General features: G+C 61.1%; 1 protein-coding gene and 1 pseudogene across 1 annotated transcript in view; both read left to right on the top strand.

The window, feature by feature from the left end:
- The window catches only part of LOC131570177 (zinc finger protein 665-like), a 507112-nt pseudogene that overhangs the window by 412000 nt on the left and 75467 nt on the right, over window positions 1-19645 (top strand).
- The window catches only part of BAG6 (BAG cochaperone 6), an 18934-nt gene continuing 582 nt past the window's right edge, over window positions 1294-19645 (top strand). The window contains 24 exon segments of the mRNA XM_058822499.1: window positions 1294-1976; window positions 2523-2656; window positions 2868-2985; window positions 3748-3962; window positions 4860-4913; window positions 5010-5084; window positions 6115-6365; window positions 7256-7385; window positions 9134-9331; window positions 10402-10690; window positions 11919-11978; window positions 12453-12557; window positions 13069-13178; window positions 13668-13743; window positions 14496-14803; window positions 15371-15519; window positions 15561-15766; window positions 16473-16642; window positions 17130-17183; window positions 17599-17701; window positions 18120-18133; window positions 18135-18212; window positions 18214-18246; window positions 19030-19194. Of these exon segments, the coding sequence (XP_058678482.1) occupies window positions 2573-2656; window positions 2868-2985; window positions 3748-3962; window positions 4860-4913; window positions 5010-5084; window positions 6115-6365; window positions 7256-7385; window positions 9134-9331; window positions 10402-10690; window positions 11919-11978; window positions 12453-12557; window positions 13069-13178; window positions 13668-13743; window positions 14496-14803; window positions 15371-15519; window positions 15561-15766; window positions 16473-16642; window positions 17130-17183; window positions 17599-17701; window positions 18120-18133; window positions 18135-18212; window positions 18214-18246; window positions 19030-19194 (3045 nt within the window). The 5' untranslated portion in view covers window positions 1294-1976; window positions 2523-2572.

Here is a 19645-nt window from a genome sequence, read left to right as displayed (position 1 = left end):
GGGCGAGCGGGGAGGGGACGCATGGAGGCTGTAGGGGCTCTATAGGGGCGGATTGGGGTTCCAAATGGGGCTGGGGGCTTCCAAAAAGGGTCCGGGGGGCGTTTAAAGGGGCTTGAGGGGGGTATAGAATGTGTGGGGGGGCGGGTTTGCGTGAGGGTGTGTGGGGCCTGTATGGGTTCTGTATGGGATCTATGTGGGATCTATGGGGGATCTACATGGGATCTATAGCGGGGGATTTTTGGGGATATCCGGAACGTATGGATGGAGGGTGGGGGGAGGGCAAGGGAGGGGGGAGGGGGTTCGAGGGTACCTATGGAGGGTGGGGGGAGGGTGGATCCATAGGGGGGAATTTTTGGGGAATATCCGGAGTGGTTTCTGGGGATATCCGAAACCTATGACGGCTATAGGGGAATTTTTGGGGGGGGTGGGTTGGGCCCTTTATGGGACCTATGGGGTCTATAAGGGATTTTTTGGGGGCGGTGGGCCCTATATGGGACCTATAGGGGGGATTTGAGGGGTCTAAAGGCGATTTGGGGGAGGGCTTGGGCCCTGTATGGGACCTGTAGGGGAATTTGGGGAGGGGGCTTGGGCCCTTAATGGGGTCTATAGGGGGATTTTTGGGAGGTGGTTGAACCCTTTATAGGACGTATGGGGTCCATAGAGGATATTTTGGGGGGGATTGGGTCCTATATGGGGTCTCTAGGGGATTTTTTGGGAGGCGGTTGGGTCCTATATGGGGGATTTGGGGGAATTTGAGGGGTCTTTGGGGACTTTGAGGGCGTTTTGGGGACATTTGGGGGGGTCTATAGGGGATTTGGGGTGGGCTTTGGGTTCTATACGGGATTTTTGGGGGTCCTGTATGGGACCTATAGGGGGGTTTGGGGGTCTTTATTGGATCTATAGGGGGTGTTTGGCTCTATGGGGGGGTTTGGGGGGCTCTATGTGGGACCTATAGGGGGGTTTGGGGCGGTTTATGAGATCTATAGGGGACATGGGGCTCTGTAGGGTGGGTTTGGGGGGATCTGAGGGGGTTTCATGTGATCTGTAGGGGACTTCAAAGTTCTGTGGGGGGGGGGTTGTGACATTTGGGGATCTATGGGGGGCTTAGGGGCCCTATAGGGGACACTGGGGTCCTATAGGGGGGTTGTGGTGACATTTGGGGGGTTCAGGGGCCCTATAGGGGGCATTGGGATTCTGTAGGGGACATTGGGGCCCTATAGGGGCTCCTTTGGTGGGGGGGATCTTTGGGGGATTCCCTGGGGATCTGTGGGGGATTCCCTGGGGGTCCGTGGGGGATTTCCGTGGGGGATCCACAGGGATCCATGGGTGATTCCATAGGGGATCTATGGGGGATTCCATGGGGGATTCCGTAAGGGATCCATAGGGGACTCCCAGGTGATCCATGGGGAATCCATAGCGGACCCATAGATGATCCATGGGGCATCCCATTGGTATCTATAGGAGATCCATTGGGGACCCGTAGAGGACCCATAGGGGATCCATGGGGGTCCCATAGGGTATCCATAGATGATTCCATGGGGGATCCATAGGGGACCCATAGATGACCTATAGGGGACCCATGGGGGATCCATAGATGATTCCATGGGGGATCCATAGATGATTCCATGGGGGATCCATAGGGGACCCATGGAGTATCCATAGATGATCCCATGGGGGATCCATAGATGATCCATAGGGGATCTATAGGGTGCCTACAGGGTATCCACAGGCCCTGTCCCCCAGCGGGGGGCGCTGTCCCGTGCGCTGCCCCCGGGGTTGAGGCCACAGCAAGGCCGGGGTCACCTACGGCCGGGGCCGTATGGATCCCATGGGGGACCCTGCCCCGTAGGGGACCCCGCAGCGGATCCGCCACGGCCCCGGCACACGCCGACCCCTACACGCCCTATAGGTTCTGTGGGGGATCCTACAGGGGATCCGCCACGGCACACGCCGACCCCTACACGCGGTCAATAAAGGTAAATAAAGTGAAATAAAGATAAATTAAAGAAATAAAAGCGGTTTTGGCTCCGTTCCTTGGGGGCGGGACGTGCGGTGAGGCCTCGCCCTCACCAAAGATGGCGGCGCCCTCAAACAAAATGGCCGCGCCGGCGCCAAGATGGCGGCGCGGAGCGTTGAGAGCGTGCGCCTCACGCTGAAGGCCCCCAACCGCCCCCTTTCCCCACACGCGGGGCTGCCCTCAGCGGGCGCCTGACGCCGGTAGCGGCGGTTCCGCGGCTTTTAACGGCTCCGGTAGCGGCGGGAGGGGCGCGGAGGACCCCGGGCGGCGGCGGCACCGTCGCTTCAGGCGCGGCCCGGGGCAGCCCCGGCGGCGGGGGCCTCGCTCGCGCAGGCGCAGAGCGCAGCAGGCGCTGGGCCGGAGCCGCCGCGGCCGCGTCGGAGCCGCCGACACCGAGGTGGGGGAGGGGGAACCGGGGGGTCCCGGGGGGTCCCGGGGGTCCCGGGGGGCTCGGGGAGGGGGCTCGGTGCGGAACGGCCCCGGTGTAACGGGATCCGCCCCTCAGCACCGCCCGTTCCCCTGGGCGCGGCCTGCGCGGGCCCGGCCGGCGCCGCCATGGCGGAGGAGCGGCCCGAGGTGCTGCAGGTGCTGGTGAAGACGCTGGACTCGCAAACGCGGAGCTTCGAGGTGGAACCGGAGGTGAGGGGAGCGGCGGGGGACGTCCCGGTGCCGACACCACCCCGGGGTCGGTGTCAGCCCCTCCCGGTACCGACCGGCGTGACCCGCCCGGTGCTGCCGGTGCGGGCCCCGGTACCGGTGTGACCCTCCTGGTACCGGTTTCATCTCCCGGTTCCAACCCCCGGTACCGGTGTGACCCCCCTGGTCCCGGTTCTGACGCGGTTCCGCTCAGATCTCGGTGCGGGAGTTCAAGCAGAGAATCGCGGGCGCCGTCAGCATCGCGGCCGAGAAACAGCGGCTGATCTACCAGGGCAGAGTGCTGCAGGACGAGAGGAAACTGCGCGATTACAGTGAGGAAAAACGGGGGAAAAACGGGAAAAATTTTGGGAAAAAATTGGGGGAAAATAATGGGGAAATAACGGGAAAAAAGGGGGAAAAAATGGGGATAAATGGGGAACAGCAGCTGATGTACCAGAGCAGAGTGCTGCAGGACGAGAGGAAGCCGCGCGATTACAGTGGGGAAAAGTGGGGAAAAATGGGAAAAAAATTTGGGGAAAAATTGGGAATTATCGGGGAAAAATTGGGCAAAAGTCGAGAAAAAAATTGGGATAAACGGGAACAGCGGCTGATGTACCAGAGCAGAGTGCTGTAGGATGAACGGAAACTGCGCGATTGCAGTGAGGAAAAACGGGGAGAATGGAGAAAAAATCTGGGAAAAATTTAGGGAAAAATTGGGGGAAAATCGGAGGCAAAAAAAAGGGAAAATAACAGGAAAAAAATTGGGGAAAAATCGAGAAAAAAATTGGGGATAAACGGGGATGGGAACGGGAATTGGGCTGGGAGGGGGAGATTTTTATTTTTGGGGGGCTCTGACCCCCATTTCCCCCCCGTTTTCCCCCCGTTTCCAGATGTGGGGGGCAAGGTGATCCACCTGGTGGAGCCGGGGGGGATTTGGGGGTCTCGGGGCTGTTCTGAGGGGGGGTCTCACCCCGTTTTCCCCCTGTTTCCAGATGTGGGGGGCAAGGTGATCCACCTGGTGGAGCCGGGGGGGATTTGGGGGTCTCGGGGCTGTTCTGAGGGGGGGTCTCACCCCGTTTTCTCCCTGTTTCCAGATGTGGGGGGCAAGGTGATCCACCTGGTGGAGCGCGCCCCCCCCCAGGCGCAGCCCCCCGGCTCGGGGGGGCCCTCGGGGGCGGGGGGGGGGCTGGGCACCTCCTCCCCTCCCCCACACCACCCCCAGAACGGGGCGGGGGTCCCGAGGGGGGGCGGCCCCGACCGCAACGGGAACAGCAGCAGCTACGTGATGGTGGGCACCTTCAACCTGCCGGTGAGAAACGGGGAGAAAAGGGGCAAAAACGGGCAAAAACGGGGAAAATGGGGGAAAAGATGGGGAAAAATGGAAAAAATGGGGAAAAATGGGGAAAAACGGGGTAAAAATGGGGTAAAATGGGGCTGGGGGCAGCAGCAGCAGCTACGTGATGGTGGGCACCTTCAACCTGCCGGTGAGAAATGGGGCGAAAAGGGGCAAAAATGGTTAAAAACGGGAAAAATGGGGAAAAATGGGGTAAAATGGGGTAAAATGGGGGTAAAATGGGGCTGGGGGCAGCAGCTGCAGCTACGTGATGGTGGGCACCTTCAACCTGCCGGTGAGAAATGGGGTGAAAATGGGGGAAATTGGGTAAAAATGGGGAAAATGGGGGAAAACGGGGTAAAAATGGGGGAAAATGGGGGTAAAATGGGTCTGGGGGCAGCAGCTGCAGCTACGTGATGGTGGGCACCTTCAACCTGCCGGTGAGAATTGGGGTGAAAATGGGGGAAATTGGGTAAAAATGGGGAAAATGGGTTTTTTTGGGGGGGAATTTTGGGTTTTTTTGGGGCGAATTTTGTGGGATTTTAGGGGGTTTTTTTGGGGGTATTTTGGGAAGGGGATTTTGTGGGATTTGAGGGCAATTTTGGGTGCTCAGTAATTCAACAGAAACGTCTTTAGGGGTGTCAGCGATTTGGGGAGGGGGCAGTTTTGGGGGGGGGTCTGTAATTTTGGGGCTGGGGGGTTGAGTATTTTTTGGGGGTGTCAATAATTTAGTGGAGAATTTTGGGGGTGTCAGTAATTTTGGGAGGGGGCAGTTTTAGGTGATTGCTGATTTTGGGGCTGGGGGCTGCTCAGCATTTTTGGGAGGCTACTAATTGATAATTATTAATTAATAATTAATGAATTCCTCCTCAGATCGACGGCTCCTCCGTGGACGTTCACATCAACATGGACCAGGGCCCCGCCCAGGTGGGTCTGGGGGGTTCTGGGGGTTCCCTCCCCAGTTTGGGGGTCCCAGGGGGTCTCAGGGGCCTCGGGGTGACCCCTTGGTGCCCCCCCCCCCAGAGTGAACCCCGAATGCGGCTCCTGGTGGCTCAGCACCTGCTCAGGGACATCCAGGGGGTGCTGGCGCAGCTGGAGGTGAGGAGCAGACCCAAAATGCCCCAAAATCACCCCAAAAATCACCCCAAAAATACCCGCTTAAAATACCACAAAGTTCCCCCAGAATTCCGTCCCAAAAAACTCCAAAATCACCCCAAAAATATCCTGAAAATGCTCTCTAAAATCCTGCAAAATCCCCCCAAAATTCCATCCCAAAAAACTCTAAAATCACCCCAAAAATATCCTGAAAATACCTTGTAAATTCCCGCAAAATCCCCCCAAAGTTCTGTCCCAAAAAACTCCAAAATCACCCCAAAAATACCCCGAAAATACCCCCTGAAATTCCACAAAATCCCCCCCAAAACTGCCCCAAAAAACTTCAAAAATACCCCCAAAAATACCCCCCTTAAATCCCACAAAATTCCCCCGGAATTCATTCTCAAAAATCCCACAAAATTCCCTCCAAGTTCTTCTTCCAAAAAACCCCAAAATCAGCCCAAAAATACTCTGTAAAATCCCGCAAAATCCCCCCAAAATTCCGTCCCAAAAGACTCCAAAATCACCCCAAAAATATCCCCAAAATACTCTCTAAAATCCTGCAAAATCCCCCCATAATTCTGTCCCAAAAAAGTCCAAAATCACCCCAAAAATACCCCTCAAAAATCCCAGAAAACTCCCCTAAAATTCTCTCCCAAAATCCCCCAAAAAATCCCAAAAATGCACAAACCCTCCCCCCAAAAAATCCCATAAAACTGCCCCCCAAAAATCCCTGAAAAAAACCCCAAAATACCCAAAAATACCACAAAGCTCCCCCCTACCAAAAATCCCCCCCAGAAAAGCCCAAAATCTCCCCAAACCCCCCCTAAAATCCCCCAAAATCCCCCAAAATCCTCCCCAAAACCCCCCCAAATCCCCCCAGACCCCCCTAAAATCCCCTCAGACTCCCAAGCCCCCTCTAAATTTCCCCAAATTCCCCCCAAATTCCCCCCAGACCCCCAAAATCGCCCTAAACCCCCAAAATCTCCCCAAAATTCCCAAATTTCCCCTTTTTCCGCCCCCCCCCCCCCAGGGAAATGGGGGGGGGTCTCGCTCCCCCCCCGGCCAGGCCCAGGGGCCCCCCCCGGCCCCCCCAGAGCCCCCCGGACCCCCCGAGACCCCCGAGGAGCCGATGGAGGCGGCGGCGCCCCCCGAGACCCCCGGGAACGCCCCCGAGACCCCTGGGAACGCCCCCGAGACCCCCGGGAACGCCCCCGAGACCCCCGGGAACGCCCCCGAGACCCCCGGGAACGGCCCCGAGACCCCCGGGCCTGAGGCTGCCAGGTGAGGCTGGGGAGGGGTCCTGGCGATTTGGGGAGGGGGCTCGGGGGGTCTTGGTGGCTTTTGGGGGGTCCTGAGGGGGTCTCAGGGGGATTTGGGGGGTCTCAGAGGGATTTGGGGGGTCCTGGGAGAGGTTTGGGGGGGGGGGTCCTGAGGGTATTTTGGGGAGGGGTCTCGGGGAGGTTTGGGGGGGGGTTTGGGGGGATTTAGAGGGTTTTGGGGAGGGGTCTGGGGGTCCTGGAGGGGTTTTGGGGAGTCCTGAGGGGGTCTCAGGGGGATTTGGGGGGTCTTGGGGGGGTTTTGGGGGTCCTGGGAGAGGTTTTGGGGGGGGGGGGGTCCTGGGGGTATTTTGGGGAGGGGTCTCAGGGGGATTTGGGGGGGTTTTGAGGGGATTTAGAGGGTTTTGGGGAGGGGGCTCGGGGGGTCTTGGTGGCTTTTGGGGGGTCCTGAGGGGGTCTCAGGGGGATTTGGGGGGTCTTGGGGGGGTTTTTGGGCGTCCCGGTGAATTTGGGGAGGGGTCTCTCTCTGCCCCCTCCCCATTTTCAGCCCCCCGAGTCCCGCCGAGCTGGGGGAGGTTCTGGGGCAGTTTTGGGGTTTTTGGGGGTCCCGGTGGATTTGGGGGAGGGTCCTGGCTGATTTAAGGGGGTTTGGGGGTTTTTGGGTGATCCTGGGGGGGGTTTTGGGGGTCCGGGTGAATTTGGGGAGGGGTCTCTCTCTCTCTGCCCCCTCCCCATTTTCAGCCCCCCCCCTGAGCCCGGCGGAGGTTCTGGGGGGGATTTGGGGTTTTTGGGGGTCCCGGGGCGGATTTGGGGGGTCCCGGTGGATTTGGGGGGTTTTGGGGAGGTTTCTGGGGGTCCCGGTGAATTTGGGGAGGGGTCTCTCTCTCTCTGCAGCCCCCCGAGCCCCGCCGAGCTGGGGGAGGTGCTGGGGGAGCTGCGGCGCCTGGAGCTGCGGCTGGAGCCGTTCCGGCAGCGCTATCGCGACATCCTGGGGGCGGCCGCCACGGCCGACTACGGCCACGACGTGGGTCTGGGGGCTTGGGGGGTCTGGGGGCTCCTGGGGGGGGGTCACAGGGAGGATTTGGGGCGGTTTTGGGGCAGTTTTGGGGGCGGTTTTGGGGCATTTTGGGGCGGTTTTGGGGTGATATCGGCAGCGCTATCGCGACATCCTGGGGGCGGCCGCCACGGCCGACTGCAGCCACGACGTGGGTCTGGGGGCTTCAGGGTGGTCTGGGGGCTTCGGGGGGGTCTGGGGGCTTCGGGGGGGTCTGGGGGGCTCCTGGGGGGGTCACAGGTAGGATTTGGGGCGGTTTTGGGGCATTTTGGGGCGGTTTTGGGGCATTTTTGGGGCGGTTTTGGGGTGATATCGGCAGCGCTATCGCGACATCCTGGGCAGCACCGCCACGGCCGACTGCGGCCACGACGTGGGTCTGGGGGCTTCGGGGTGGTCTGGGGGCTTCGGGGGGGTCTGGGGGCTTCGGGGGGTGTGAGGGCTTCGGGGGGGTCTGGGGGCTTCGGGGGGGTCTGGGGGGCTTTAGGGGAAAGATTTGAGGGAGATTTCTGGTGATTTTGAGTGATTTTGGTGATTTCGGGGTGATTTTGTGTGATTTTGGGTGATTTGAGGTGATTTTAGGGTGGTTTTGGGGTAATTCTGAGGCGACTTTTGAGTGAATTTGGGGTGGTTTTGGGGGAAGATTTTGGGGGAGACTTTTGGTGATTTTGGGGACTTTTGGTGATTTTGGGTGGTTTTGAAATGATTTGAGGTAATTTTGGGGGGTAATTTTGGCAGATTTTGGGGTGGTTTTGAGGTGATTTTAGGGTAATTTTGAGATTATTTTAGGGTGGTTTTGGGGAAGGTTTTGGGGACGTTTTTGGTTATTTCGCGGTGATTTTGGGGGATTTGAGGTGATTTTGGGGGGGTTTTTGGGTGATATTGGGTAATTTTGGATCGTTTTGGGGAGTTTTGAGGTGATTTTTAGATCATTTTGGGGTGATTTTGAGGGAATTTTGAGGTGATTTTTGGGTAATTTTGAGGGGATTTTGAGGGGATTTTTGGGTAATCTTGAGGTGATTTTGGGAGCAAATTTTGGGATATTTTTGGGGCAAATTTGGGGGATTCTGGTTAATTTTGGGTGTTTCTCCCCCCCCAGGCCGAGGCTCGCGAGGACCTCACCCTGGTGGGGGAGGGGCAGTGCGGGGTTTTGGGTTATTTTGGGATAATTTTGGGGTTATTTTGCTGGGATTTTTTGGGGGGATAATTTTGGGGTTATTCTTGGGGCGAAATTCGAGGGATTTTGGGTAATTTTGGGTTGAGTTTTGAGGTGATTTTTTTTTGGTTATTTCGGGGTAATTTTGCGGGCATTTTGGGGTGATTTTAAGGAGATTTTTGGGGTGGTTTTTGGGGTGATTTCGGGGCGGTTTTTGGGGTAATCTCGGTGATTTTTGGGTGTTTCTCCCCCCCAGGCCGAGGCGCGCGAGGTCCTGACCCTGGTGGGGGGGGGGCAGTGCGGGGTTTTGGGTTATTTTGGGATTTTTTTGGGGATAATTTTGGGGTTTATTCTTGGGGCGAAATTCGAGGGATTTTGGGTAATTTTGGGTTGAGTTTTGAGGTGTTTTTTTTTTGGTTATTTCGGGGTAATTTTGCGGGCATTTTGGGGCGATTTTAAGGAGATTTTTGGGGTGGTTTTGGGGTGGTTTTGGGGTGGTTTTTGGGGTGGTTTCGGGGCGGTTTTTGGGGTAATCTCGGTGATTTTTGGGTGTTTCTCCCCCCAGGCCGAGGCGCGCGAGGAGGCCCAGCGGGTCCTGACCCTGGTGGGGGAGGGGCAGCGTCTCCTTGGCAACGCCCTGGTGGCGCTGGCCGAGCTGCGCTGCAATTTGGGGGGGGTCCCGCCCCGCCCCCTGCAGCTGGCCCGGCCCCTCCCCCACTACGGGCCCCCCATGCTGGTGCAGCAGGCGACCATCCCCATCCAGGTGGGGGAGGGGCGGGACCCCCGGAATTGGGGAGGGGGACACCAAAAAATGGGGCGGGGGACACCGAAAAATGGGGAGGGGGGTGGGGGGTCCCCCGAATTTGGGGAGGTGGGGTCCCGAAATTGGGGAGGGGGGGAACCCTGAAATTGGGGAGGGGGACCCCGAAAAATGGGGAGGGGACACCAAAAAATGGGGAGGGGGGCACCCCCGAAATTGGGGAGAGGGGGTCCCGAAATTGGGGAGGTGGGGACCCCGAAATTGGGGAGGTGGGGAGCCAAAAATTGGAGGGGGGGGGAACCCTCAAAATGGCGGGGGGGGAGGGGACCCCAAAAAATGGTGAGGGGGGGGGTCCCCGAAATTGGAGAGGGGGGTCCTCCGAAATTGAGGGGGGGGACCCCGAAATTGGGGGGGGGACCCCGAAATTGGGGAGGTGGGGACCCAAAAATTGGAGGGGGGGGGAAAACCTCAAAATGGCGGGGGGGGGGGGACCCCAAAAAATGAGGAGGGAGGGGAGTAATGAAATGGAGATGAGGGACCCCAAAATGAGGAGGGGGCAACCTCAAAATGGGGGAGGTGGGACCCCGAAATTGGGGGCAGGGGGACCCCAAAAAATGGGGAAGGGGGGCCCTGAAATAGCGGGGGGGGAGAGTGAGGGACTCCAAAATGGGGAGGGGGACAGAGAAATGGAGGAGGAGATACGAAAATGGGGCTGGGGGACCCCAAAATAAGGGGGGGGAAGACCCCAGAAATAGGCGAGGTGGGACCCCGAAATGGGGGGCAGGACCCCAAAAAATGGGGAGGGGGAACCCTGAAATGGAGGTGGGGGGCAATGAAATGGGGCTGGGGACCCCAGAATAAAGGGGGGGCCCAAAACGGGGGGATAAGGGACCACTAAATGGGGCTGGGGTCCCGAAGTAAAGAGAGGGATTCCAAAATAAAGGGGGAAACCCCGAAATTTGAGGAGGAAGGACCCCAAAATGGGGGGTTGGGGGCGGGGCAAGGGTCCCCGACCCCGCTGATTTGGGGGGGGTCCCAAACCCTGACCCTGCCCCCCCCTTTCCCCCCCCCAGATCAACGTGGGCACCACGGTGACGATGGCCGGGAACGGGGGCGGGGCCGGGGCAGGAGGAGGCCCCGCCCCCCCCACCCCGCCCCCCCCCCCCGCGCCCCCCGGCCCCGCCGAGCTCCCCCCCGGCCCCTCCCCCACCGCCAGCCCCGGGGACCCCCCCGAGACCCCCCCGGGGGGCGGGGCCGCGGCGGGGCCGGCCCCTCCCCCCCCGCCGCCGCCCCCGCCCCGCGTGATCCGGATCTCGCACCAGAGCGTGGAGCCCGTGGTGATGATGCACATGAACATCCAGGGTGAGGGAGAGACCCCCGCGAGGGACCCCAAAAACTGCCCCGAAATGGGCACCGGGACCCCCAAAGTGCCCCTCGAAAACTGCCCCGAAATGGGCACTGGGACCCCCAAAATGCTCCTCGAAAACTGCCCCGAAATGGGCACTGGGACCCCCAAAATGACCCCCAAAAACTGCCCCAAAACTGTGCCAAAACCTGTCCTAAAATGGGCACCGGGACCCCCAAAATGCCCCTCGAAAACTGTCCCAAAACTGTGCCAAAAACTGTCCCGAAATGGGCACCGGGACCCCCAAAATGCCCCTCGAAAACTGCCCCGAAATGGGCACCGGGACCCCCAAAATGCTCCTCGAAAACTGCCCCGAAATGGGCACCGGGACCCCCAAAATGCCCCCCAAAAACTGCCCCAAAACTGTGCCAAAAACTGCCCCGAAATGGGCACCGGGACCCCCAAAATGCCCCTCGAAAATTGCCCCGAAATGGGCACTGGGACCCCCAAAATGCCCCCCAAAAACTGCCCCGAAAACTGCCCTGAAATGGGCACCGGGACCCCCAAAAACCTCCCCAAAAACTGCCCCGAAAACTGCCCCAAAATGAGCACCGGGACCCCCGAAAACTTCCCCAAAACTGTGCCAAAAACTGTCCCAAAGTGGGCACCGGGACCCCCAAAATGCCCCCTGAAAACTGCCCCAAAATGGGTTCTGGGACCCCTGAAAACATCCCCGAAACTGTGCCAAAAACTGCCCCGAAATGGGCACCGGGACCCCCAGAACTGTGCCTTGGGACCCCCAAAACCCTCCCGAAAATGTGCCCCAAAAATTGTGATGGAACCCCCAAAAGTTGCCCCAAAAACTGCCCTGGGACCCCCAAAAACCTCCCCAGAAACTGCCCCAAAACTGTCCCAAAGAATGTCTTGGGACCCCCAAAAGTGACCCCAAAAAGTGATCCTGGAATCCCCAAAAACTGCCCCAAAACTGGCCCCGGGACCCCCAAAACTGCCCCCGGAACCCCCAAAATCTGCCCCCCAAAACTGCCCCAGAAAGTGCCCTGGGACCCCCAAAAACGGCCCCAAAAACTGCCCCAGAAACTGCCCCAGAAAGTGTTTTGGGACCCCCAAATCCTTCCCCAAAACTGCCTTAGGACCCCCAAAATCTGCCCTGAGTCCCCCCCCCCAAAATTCCCCCCAAAAATCCCCCAGAGCCCCCCATGACCCCCCCCTCTCTGTGCCCCCCAGATTCGGGCTCTCCCCCCTCGGGGGGCTCGGCCGGACCCCCCGGGCCGGGGCTGGGCATCGGTGAGTGGGGGGATTTGGGGGGGATTTGGGGAGATTTTGGGGGATTTGGGGAGATTTTGGGGGGATTTGGGGGGGATTTGGGGAGATTTTGGGGGATTTGGGGAGATTTTGGGGGGATTTGGGGGGATTTGGGGAGATTTTGGAGTTTCTGAGGGGATTTTGGGGGCATTTCGAGGATTTACGGGGAGATTCTGAGAGGATTTTGGGGGGATTTTGGGGGTTTTGGGGGGTTCAGGGGGGATTACGGGGGTCTGAGGGGATTTTGGGGGGGTCTGAGGGGATTTTGGGGGGGTCTGGGGGAGATTTTGGGGGAATTTCAAGGATTTGGGGGGGGGTCTGACAGGGATTTTGGGGGCTCTGGGGGTGGTCTTTGGGTGGTTGTGGGCGTGTCTGTGTCTCAGTGGGCGTGTCCGTGTATCAATGGGTGTGTCAGTGGGCGTGGCCCTGGCTCAGTGGGCGTGTCCTGTCCCACAGGTGGGGTGGGGGTGCAGCTGCCGCCCCTCCCCCCCGAGTTCCTGCAGGCGGTGGCGCATCAGATCACGCAGCAGGCGATGGCGGCCGCGGCCTCTGCGGCCACAGGTGAGTGACCACTGACCACTGAGTGACCACTGAGTGACCACTGACTGTTAGTGACCATCACTGACCCGTACTGACCATCACTGACCATCACTGACCATCAGATCACGCAGCAGGCGATGGCGGCCGCGGCCTCTGCGGCCACAGGTGAGTGACCACTGAGTGACCACTGACCATTAGTGACCATCACTGACCATTGCAGGTCAGCCCGTGGGGGGGTTCCAGGCCCCCGCCCGCGTGGTCACTGACCATGAGTGACCATCACTGACCATTAATGACCTTGAGTGACCATCACTGACCATCAGTGACCCTCACTGACCATCACTGACCGTCCCTGTCCATCCCCAGGCCAGCCCGTGGGGGGGTTCCAGGCCCCCGCCCGCGTGGTCACTGACCATGAGTGGCCACTAATGACCATGAGTGACCATCACTGACCATCAATGACCTTGAGTGACCATCACTGACCATCAGTGACCCTCACTGACCATCACTGACCGTCCCTGTCCGTCCCCAGGCCAGCCCGTGGGGGGGTTCCAGGCCCCCGCCCGCGTGGTCATCGCCCGGCCCTCGGCCCCTCCCCCACGCCCCACCCACCCCGGGGCCCCCCAGGCCGGGGGCGGAGCCGTGAGTGGGGGAGGGGCCGGGATGGGGCTGGGGGCGTGGTTTGGGGGTCCGGGGAGGGGCTGGGATGGGGGGGCGTGGTTTGGGGTCCATTGGGAGGGGCTGGGGGCGGGGATCGGGGGCGTGGTTTGGGGGGGGGTCCATGAGGGGCTGGGGGCGTGGTTTGGCGTCCATGGGGGGAGGGGCTGGGGACGTGGTTTGGCGTCCATGGGGGTGGGGGAGGGGCTGGGGGCGTGGTTTGGGGGTCCGTGGGGGAGGGGCTGGGGGCGTGGTTTGGGGGTCCGTGGGGGAGGGGCTGGGGGCGTGGTTTGGGGGGACGGGGGAGGGGATGTTGGGGTGTTTTGGGGGATGGGATATTCGGGATATTTGGGGGTTTTTGGGGGATTTTTGGGTGTTTTGGGGTCCCTGGGGGGGACGGGGGGGTATCGGTGATGGGGGAGGGGCACTGGGGTACTTTGGGGTGCCCCCCTGACCCCCCCGTGCCCCCCCCAGGCCCCTGGGGGGGCGTCGCTGGCGCAGGTGATCAGCGGGCTGGTGGGGCAGCTCCTGATGCAGCCCCTGGTGCTGGGTGAGTGCACTGGGGGCAAACTGGGGCAGACTGGGGCAAACTGGGGGGGACTGGGACAAACTGGGGGGAACTGGGACAAACTGGGGGGGACTGGGGCAAACTGGGGGGGACTGGGGGGAACTGGGATCAAACTGGGGGGGACTGGGACAAACTGGGACAAACTGGGGCAAACTGGGGGGGACTGGGGGGAACTGGGAGGGACCGGGATCAAACTGGGATCAAACTGGGACAAACTGGGACAAACTGGGATCAAACTGGGGGGGACTGGGACAAACTGGGATCAAACTGGGATCGAACTGGGATCAAACTGGGGGGGACTGGGACTGGGACAGCTCCTGATGCAGCCCCTGGTGCTGGGTGAGTGAAGGCAAACTGGGACAGACTGGGACAAACTGGGACAGACTGGGACAGACTGGGATCAAACTGGGGGGGACTGGGAAAGGGTTGAAGGCGGAATTGGGGTTACTGGTTGTTACTGGGAGGGACTGGGAGGGAGGAGTTTAAACTGGTTCATGCTGGGCTGGAGTGGGAGGGGGTTCGGTTAAACCGGGGGAGACCGTGAGGGGCTTGGGGAGGAACTGGTTCGTACTGGTTCGTACTGGTTCGTACTGGTTCGTACTGGTTCGTACTGGTTTGTACTGGGATGGGCTGGTTTACACTGGTTTGTATTGGGAGGGGCTGGGGGCGTGGCCTGTTTTGCATTCCGGCGCTGGCCACGCCCCTGACCCCTCCCCCTCTCTCCCCTCCCCCAGCCCAGGGCGGCTCCTCGGCCCCCCCCGCCCCCCCCACCCCAAACTCCGCCCCCTCCTCAGCCCAAGCCACGCCCCCGACTCCGCCCGGCCCCGCCCCCCCTCCAGGAGGAGCCCCGGGAGGTCCCGATGGCTCCGCCCCCGCCCCACCCCCAACGGCCACGCCCAGCGCGGGGGGCGGGGCCGAGGCTCAGCCACGCCCCCTGGTGGGGCTGCTGGGGGGGCTGCTGGGGGCGGGGCCAGCGCCGCTGGTGGGCGTGGCCGTGCCCGGGAACAGCCCCCTGCTGGAGGGCGTGGCCGAGCTGCTGCAGGTGGGCGGGGCCACGGGGTGATTAATGAAAGGGCGGGGCTTGGGAAGGGGGTGGTGCTAAGTGTGGGGAGGGCGGGGCTTCTGTAAGGGGTGGGGATGAAAATGGGGTGGAGCTTAAAATGGGTGGGGCCTCAAAGGGTGGGCGGTTAAAAGGGGTGGAGCCTATTATGGATGGGACTGAAGTGGGCGGGGCCTCAAAGGTGGGGCGTCATAGGGTGGGGCTTTAAAGGGGTGGAGCTTTAAGGGACATGCTTAGAAGGGGTGTGGCTTAAATGGGGTGGGACTTAAAGGGGTGGGGCTTGAAAAGGGTGGAGCTAAAATGCAAGGGCTTTAAAGGGGTGGGGCCTAAATGGGTGTGGCTTTAAATGGGTGGAGCTTAAAAGAGGTGTGGCTTCAGATGGGTGGGGCTACAGAGATGAGCTTTACAGGGGTGTGGCTCAAAGGGGTGGAGCTTTAAATAGGCGCCTGAAGGGGGATTTTAAGGGGGCGGGGCTTTAAATGGGTGTGGTTGAAATGGGCGTGTCCTGCCCGGCCACACCCCTGACCCCTCCCCCATTTCCCCCCACAGGCCGCCCAGCCCAGCCCCGCCCCCTCCACCCCCGAAGCCCCTCCCACCTCCTCCTCCGACCCCTCCCCCACCTCCACCACCACCGCCCCTCCCCCTTCCCCCCCCCTCCCCCCCCTCCTCCCCCTCCCCAAACCACCGAGGGCGGCCCCGCCCCCCCCTCCTCCGGAGGCCCCGCCCCCCCTGGCGGAAGCCCCGCCCCCCCTGGCGGAAGCCCCGCCCCCGGCGCGGGGGAGCCGCTGCCCCCCGAGTTCTTCACGAGCGTCCTGCAGGGGGTGCTGAGCTCCATGCTGGGACCCCTGGGCGCGCCCCCCAGCGGGCCCCCCGAGAGCATCGCGGCCTTCCTGAGCCGCCTGAGCGGCACCCCCGGGCTGCTGGAGGGCTCCCCGGGGCCTGACGGTGAGAATTGATTGATTATTGATCGGTTATTGATCGGTTATTGATTGGTTATTGGGGGGTTATTGGGGGTTCGGGGCCCCCCGAGAGCATCGCGGCCTTCCTGAGCCGCCTGAGCGGGACCCCCGGGCTGCTGGAGGGCTCCCCGGGGCCTGACGGTGAGAATTGATCGGTTATTGATCGGTTATTGATGGGCTATTGATCAGTTATTGATTGGTTATTGATCGGTTATTGATGGGTTACTGATGGGTTATTGATCGGTTATTGATCAGTTATTGATCGGTTATTGATGGGTTATTGATCAGTTATTGATGGGTCATTGATGGGTTATTGATTGGTTATTAATTGGTTATTGATGGGTTATTGATTGGTTATTGATGGGTTATTGATGGGTTATTGATGGGTTATTGATCGGTTATTGATCAGTTGTTGATGGGTTATTGATCGGTTATTGATTGGTTATTGATGGGTTATTGATCAGTTATTGATGGGTTATTGATGGGTTTTTGATGGGTTATTGATGGGTTATTGATCGGTTATTGATGGGTTATTGATTGGTTATTGATTGTTTATTGATTGGTTACTGGGGGGTTTTTCCCAATTCCAGGGTTTTTCGGGGCCCTTTTGGCGCTCATCTGCCAGCGCCTCTCCGTGGTGGACATTTATCCCGTTTCCCCATTATTTTTTCTCCGTTTTTCCCCAATTCCAGGGTTTTTCGGGGCCCTTTTGGCGCTCATCTGCCAGCACCTCTCCATGGTGGACGTGGTGCTGCTGCTGCACGGGCGCTGCCAGCCCCTGGCCCGGCTGCAGCCGCTGCTGCGCCGCTGCTTCCGCCAGCGCTACCTGGGGGGCCGGGACCCCACGGACGCCAACGTCAGGGTGAGGGACCCCAAAATCACCCCAAAATCACCCTGAGCTTCCTGGGACCCCCAAAACCCCCCAAAATCCCCCCAAAATCCCCCTGAGCCGCTGCTGCCGTCAGCGGTGCCTGGGGGGCAGAGACCCCACGGACGCCAACATCAGGGTGAGGGACCCCCAGAACCACCCCAAAATCCTCCTGAATCACCCCAAAATCACCCCAGAATCCTCCTGAATCACCCCAAAATCACCCAGAGCTTCCTGGGACCCCAAAACCCCCCAAAATCCCCCCAAAATCCCCCTGAGCCGCTGCTGCCGTCAGCGGCGCCTGGGGGGCCGGGACCCCAAGGATGTGAGGGTGAGGGACCCCAAAATCACCTTAATTCACCCCAAAATCATCCTGAATCACCCCCAAAATCCCGGAGAGACCCCTGAGCCTCCTGAAACCCCCAAAACCCCTCTGGGACCCCCAAGGACCCCCCAATTTCTGACCGTGCCCCCTCCCCAGGCGGCCACGCACAACCTGATCATGGGGCTGGAGGGGTTCATCCGCGAGAGCTTCGTGAGTGGGGGGCTTGGGGGGGCTTTGGGGGGTTTTGGGGGGGTTTTGGGGGGGTCCTGGGGGGGTCCTGAGGGGGTTTTGGGGGGTCCTGGGGGGGCTTTGGGGGTGTTCTGGGAGGGTCCTGGCGGACTCTGGGGGGGCTGAGTCGGGGATTTGGGGGCCCCTGGGAGGGTCTTGGGGGGATCCTGGTGGGTCTCGGGGCTCTGTGGATGCTCGGGGGGGTTCAGGGGGGGTCTCTGAGACCCCTCCCCAATTTCCAGGCCGGGGCGAGGGTGGCCGACGGCGTGGACATCACGCACACCAACGTGGGGTTTGGGGGGATTTGGGGGGCTCAGGGGATCATGATGGGTCTCGGGGCTCTGTGAGGGGTCTGGGGGCGCTCAGGGGGTCTCTGAGACCCCTCCCCAATTTGCAGGCCGGGGTCAGGGTGGCCGACGGCGTGGACATCACGCGCACCAACGTGGAGTTCCTGCGCGAGCAGTTCAACCGCATCGCGCTGCACGTGCTGCGCTGCCAGGGTACCCCGCAGTGGGGAGGGGGCTTCGGGGCTCCTGGGGGGGCTCGGGGCTACTGGGGAGCTCCTGGGGGGTTTCTGGGGGGGTTTGGGGGGCGTTTTTGGGGGGCTCCTAGGAGAGATTGGGGGATCTTTGGGGGTCTCTGGGGGGTCCCTGTGGTTCCTGGGGGGTCCCTGAAATCCCCGATATCCCTGGGGGTCTCTGGGAGGTCGCTGTGATTATGGGGAGGGGTCTCTGGGGGTCTCTGACGCCCCCTCCCCATCACAGACCGGGGCCTGTTCGAGGGCCTGGGGGGATCATTGGGGGTCCCAGGGGGTCCCTGCGATCCTGGGGGGTCTTTGGGGGGGTCTCGGGGTGTTTTTTGGGGGTCCCTGTGATTATGGGGAGGGGTCTCTGAAGTGCTGCCCCCTCCCCATCCCAGACGGCTCCTTCGGTCCCCCGCCTGCTGGAGCTCTGCAACCGGGGCCTGTTCGAGTGCCTGGCGCTGAACCTGCACTGCCTGCGGGGGGAGCGGGGGGGCGCTGGGGGCGCTCATCAGCGACCGCATCGTGAGTGCGACCCCAGACCCAAATCAGTAACCCCCCCCAGACCCAAATAACCCCCCCTGACACAGCCGGGGGGCTCACAGAGACCCCAGACCCCAATAACACCCATTGATCCACGGGCGCTGCCTGCGGGGGGCGCTCATCAGCGACCGCATCGTGAGTGAGACCCCAGACCCAAATCAATAACCCCCCCGACCCACCCAAATGGGGCTGGGGGCTCACAGAGACCCCCCTGAACCTGCACTGCCTGAGGGGGGCGCTGGGGGCGCTCATCAGCGACCGCATCGTGAGTGCGACCCCAGACTCAAATCACAGCCGTTGGTACAGCCTGGAGGGACCCCAGACCCAAATCGGAGTCCCTGATGTACCGGGGAGGGGCTGGGGAGCTCACAAGGACCCCAGACCCACATTGGGGGTGTATCTGGGGGTCTCTGGGTACCCCTGACCCCCATTTGCCCCCCAGCGCCGTCTCCCGGCCGATGTGCCCCCCCCGCCCTGGTTGGGTGACCCCAGACCCAAATTGGGGGTATCTGGGGGGTGTTCAGGGGGTATTTAGGGGATATTTTGGGGGGTGTTTTGGTGCCCCCTGACCCTCATTTTCCCCCATTTCTGCCCCCCAGCGCCGTCTCTGGGCCGACGTGCCCCCGTCCCTGGTGGGCTGGCTCACGGCCGTGGTGGGGCTGTGCCCCCAGACCCAAATTGGGGGTAGCTGGGGGGTACTTTGGGGATATTTTGGGGAGTCCTGACCCCCATTTTGCCCCCCTGACCCCCATTTCTGCCCCCCAGCGCCGTCTCTCGGCCGACGTGCCCCCGTCCCTGGTGGGCTGGCTCACGGCCGTGGTGGGGCTGCGGCTCCAGGCCGTGCTGGAGCAGATGCCCGTGACCCCCGAGCAGGTGCTGCCCTACGTGAGGCACCTGGGGGAGCCCCCCGAGCCGGCCCCGCCCCGACAGGTGAGCGGGACCCCCCCCAGATTAACCCCAAACCCGGCAGGTGAGTGAGACCCCTCCTCAAATCCCCTGGGCCAACAGCTGAGTGCAGACCCCTCCCCAAAAACTCCTAAACCCGTCAGGTGAGTGGGGACCACTCCTCAAAAACCCCCACAGCCCCGCCCACAAATCCACAGCCCCGCCCACAGAGCCCCCACCCCATCAGGTGAGCTTAGCCCCGCCCCCTGGCCACACCCTTATAACCCCACCCCAGCTGTGACTCCACCCAATAGAAGCCCCACCCACTCATTAGCCCCACCCATTTATAAGCCCCACCTCCCCTGAGCTGGCTCCGCCCATCCCTGCAGCCACACCCTCCCCATATAAGCCCCGCCCCTTTGCTAAGCCCCGCCCCTCTGGCCCCACCCACAGGCACAGCCCGAGGAGCCAATGGAGGTGCAGGAGGCGGAGCCAC

Source organism: Ammospiza caudacuta, chromosome 33 (assembly GCF_027887145.1).
Source record: "Ammospiza caudacuta isolate bAmmCau1 chromosome 33, bAmmCau1.pri, whole genome shotgun sequence".
Lineage (NCBI taxonomy): Eukaryota > Metazoa > Chordata > Aves > Passeriformes > Passerellidae > Ammospiza > Ammospiza caudacuta.
The sequence above is the reverse complement of the archived record's forward strand: the minus strand, read 5'-3'. Positions and strand labels throughout refer to the sequence as shown.